The sequence below is a fragment of the Lathyrus oleraceus genome, chromosome 1, assembly GCF_024323335.1.
Source record: "Lathyrus oleraceus cultivar Zhongwan6 chromosome 1, CAAS_Psat_ZW6_1.0, whole genome shotgun sequence".
NCBI lineage: Eukaryota > Viridiplantae > Streptophyta > Magnoliopsida > Fabales > Fabaceae > Lathyrus > Lathyrus oleraceus.
In genome coordinates, this window is record NC_066579.1 from 123,131,489 (window position 1) to 123,135,784 (window position 4,296).

The 4,296-nt window shown below is 41.9% G+C and overlaps 1 protein-coding gene across 1 annotated transcript; it reads right to left on the reverse strand.

Annotated features, from left to right (window-relative positions):
• Positions 1-200: 200 nt before the first annotated feature.
• LOC127095101 (7-deoxyloganetin glucosyltransferase-like) lies at positions 201-563 on the reverse strand. Its single transcript, XM_051033839.1, has one exon. The coding sequence runs from the start codon at positions 561-563 to the stop codon at positions 201-203; it is 363 nt and encodes a 120-aa protein (XP_050889796.1).
• Between the last annotated feature and the right edge of the window lie 3,733 nt (positions 564-4,296).

A 4,296-nucleotide genomic window follows, 5' to 3' on the forward strand; every position in this document is an offset into this window, starting at 1 on the left:
TAGAAGTTAAGTGTCACAGAGATAGTAGAATCCAATTTTAGCTTTGATATCCCCCAATAATTTATTTAACGGTTGAAATTTGACTTTCAAATATTTATTTTAATGGTTATGGGTAATCGATCTTAAAATTCACCAAAAGTTTATTTGATTGGAATGAAAAAAATAAAATAAAACAATAACTGATATCAATATTTTGGTGTCTAAATATATTTCTCGAACACATTTACATTAGCATAATTTGTTACTATGATGCATAATGGACCATAACAGTTTTTCCTAGTTGAATCACACAACGTTGGAATATCCTGTGTTGCATCCTTATCTGATTCTGGTAAACCATCAGGTATGGTCTCGAATTGAAAATCTGGGAGACCTTTCACAAACTCTTCTCCAAGAGATTTAATCAAACGTTTGTGGTTGAACTCGGTGTTGACAAAGGTTATGTGGAAACCGTTGCAACGGAAGAGTTTGGCTAACTGCATGGAAGGATTCACATGACCCTGTGCTGGAAATGGTACGAATACAGCATGTGGTTTTTGGGTTTGATTAGGACTGGAATCCATTTTAGATGGTTTTTCTTGAGAGTTTTTGTGATTTCAAATGTTAATTCTATGAGTTCACTGTATGCTTGTGAATAAATGTGGCTTTAGTGGTGAAGATCTGGCATGCATTAGTACAGACTAGGTGGGAGTGTTGCATTCAAGGGTGTGACACGTGTAAGGCATGCGTGGGAATCTGCCAGACTTGGTGGTGAAGACTTGATGGGGAACAGGCATGCATGGGAATCTCTGAGACTAAGTTCAGGCTAGGTGGATAGGTTGGCATGCATTAGTACAGACTAGGTGGGAGTGTTGCATTCAAGGGTGTGACACGTGTAAGGCATGCGTGGGAATCTGCCAGACTTGGTGGTGAAGACTTGATGGGGAACAGGCATGCATGGGAATCTCTGAGACTAAGTTCAGGCTAGGTGAATAGGTTGGCATGCATTAGTACAGACTAGGTGGGAGTGTTGCATTCAAGGGTGTGACACGTGTAAGGCATGCGTGGGAATCTGCCAGACTTGGTGGTGAAGACTTGATGGGGAACAGGCATGCATGGGAATCTCTGAGACTAAGTTCAGACTTGGTGGTGAAGACTTGATGGATAGGCAGTAAGATTCTTGCAGTATAAATATTCACACACATTTTCGCAAAGGTATTCACAATATCTTCACAGCAATCTTCACAAAACCTTGACAATATCTTCACAAAACCTTCACAAAACCTTCACAAAACCTTCACAAAACCTTCACAAAACCTTCACAAAACCTTCACAAAACCTTCACAATGTCTTCACAAAACATGGCATCTTCATCACAATACAAAATCAAAGCTCACGTCAATGGTGAGACTTATGAATGTGATATGTCTGGCTTCCTATTTAGAAACACCGAATGCACTCGTTTTTGTCTAAATAGAGGAGCTGACTTCTCTTATCTGAAGAGGAAGATTGAGTCCAAACTAAGACAACCCGTGTCCCAAATTTTTTATCAACAACCTTTTTTTTCACAAAACAACTCTGTCAAGTTTTATAAGTCATTGATTCAAAATGACATGGAGACACAATACATGCTTCGTAACCATGAGTACTCTGGTTACGAATACATAGTGTTGTACATTGTGTTGGAACAACCTCAACCAACTCAGAATATTCAATCACAGGTTATTGATCCTGTGATTGATGACGAACAAGATGCTGAGCACCACGTTGAAGACGATGTGGTTGATGATGCTGAAGACGTGGTTGATGACTTGGTGAACCGTCATTCTGAAGACGAAGACCAAGCTCAAATACCTATAGCGCAACGCTACTCACCTCCTGCGCACTTCACAACACTTAACTTGGGCGAGGATGAGCCCTCATCAGATATGTTCTACAACCCATATATGAGGTCTGATGAGGACTTAAAGAAGGGTGACCAATTTCGGACCAAGGAAGAGTGTCTGTTAGCAATAAAGAACTGGCACTTGAAAAATTGTGTTGACTACGATGTTATCAAATCAAATCCGGAAAGATACGTTATTGTATGCAAAAATCCGGAGTGTGGATATAGGTTGATGGCATCGTACAAGAAGAAGCATAATGCGTGGGTGATAGGGTCCATATCTCAAGCTCACATTTGCGTCAACACCAACATGGCACAGGATCATCGCAAACTTAGCCATGACATGATCTGCCATTCCATATTACCTCTAGTTGAGGCTGACCCGTCACTGAAGGTCAAAACAATTATCTCCCATTGTGTGGCTGTTTTCAAATATACACCGTCATACAGAAAGGCTTGGTTAGCGAAAACCAAGGCAATTGAACTGGTGTACGGTAACTGGGAGGAATCATACAAACAACTACCACGCTACCTGGCTGCACTACGATTGTATTCACCTGGGACGGTTACTATAATGGAGACCTTGCCTGCACAATCCCCTGACGGAACTCGTCTAGAAGGTAATGGAATTTTCCATAGACTTTTCTGGGCATTCCGTCCCTGCATCATCGGGTTCACATTCTGCAAACCACTTGTTCAAGTCGATGGAACTTGGCTGTATGGGAAATACAAAGGATCGTTACTGATGGCGGTCACACAAGATGGCAATTCAAATATTTTCCCAATAGCCTTTGCATTGGTGGAAGGAGAAACGGCTGCTGCTTGGAGTTTCTTCCTTAAGAATCTTCGAACGCACGTGACTCCACAAGCTGGCATCTGCGTGATTTCTGACAGGCACGCTTCAATAGACAGTGCATACAATAATCCAGCAAATGGTTGGCATGACCCCCCGTCTACCCATGTCTACTGCATCAGGCATATTGCTCAAAATTTTATGCGGGAGTTCAAGGATAACTTCTTGAAGCAACATTTGATAAACGCGGGGTATGCATTAAACCAACCTGGATTCCAATACTATCGCCGGGAAATAGTGTTGGCAAATTCTGATGCAGGGAGGTGGATCGATAATATCGACAGAGCGAAGTGGACTAGATCATACGACGATGGGGTGAGGTGGGGCCACATGACAACAAATCTTGTGGAATCAATGAACGGCGTGTTTAAGGGCATACGTAACCTCCCGGTAACCGCATTGGTGAGTGCGACCTATTTTCGGATGGCAACGTTGTTCGTAACAAGAGGCAGGCGCTGGAATGAAGTGTTGCAGACGAGTCAAGTATATAGTGATGCTTGCATGAAGTTTATGAGGCAGGAATCTGCCAAAGCCAGCAGCCATCGGGTTACGGAATTCGACCGCCATGGCCACACTTTTAGTGTCAAGGAAACAATTGACCACAACCAAGGGCTGCCCAGACAAGAGTATAGGGTCCTAATACCAGACCGTTGGTGCGACTGTGGTCAATTTCAGGCCTATCGTATGCCTTGTTTCCATGTCATTGCAGCGTGTTCACACAGCCACTTCGATGCATTATCGCTAGTGTCTCCAATCTACAAAGTTGCAACATTGCTCAATGTATACGACAATCCCTTTCCGGTGGTAGCATTGGAGGCGTATTGGCCAGAGTATGACGGGGAAATTGTTTGGCACAACGAATCGATGCGGCGGAATAAAAGTGGTCGCCCAAATAGCAGGCGCATTAGAACTGAAATGGACGTCGCAGAGAAAATGCAGAGGAAGTGTAACATATGTAGACAACTAGGGCATAATAAGAACAAATGTCCATATCGTGGATCTAGTTCCACAACTTAGTTTTCACTTTCATAAATCTGTGTACCAAAATCATTTTAAATTAAAGTTTACTTTTTATTCCAAATAGAAGATGACACTTGAACAACAAACACAAACATCTAACATTACAACACCAATTACTAAAACAAAAACAAATACTGGAACAAAAACAAGTACTAAAACAAGAACAAGTACTAGAACAATAACAAATACAACAACAACATGACAAACAACCATTAAAATCTAAGAAATTACAACAGTTAACACTATGTCGTCTGATCCATGCATCATTTGGATGCAATCAATGTCGCTTTCAACTTCAACCCACCAATGTATCGTTTCTCCAATTTCAAATGAGAACCTTGTTGTAAGCCTCTGAATCCTTCTGATGACTTCACCAGGTTGGTAATCTCCCTCTAACCAAGACATCAAGGACCTTTTTAGTTGGTCCAACGAACGGATGTTCCAAAATTTCATCTCCATTGGAGGTTTCAAAGGCGAGAAAATAACATGCCCATCCCTTTTTAAGATTACTGGTTCAGGATCCGGGCGCCTTGATGATGTTCGCTGCCATGACGACGGT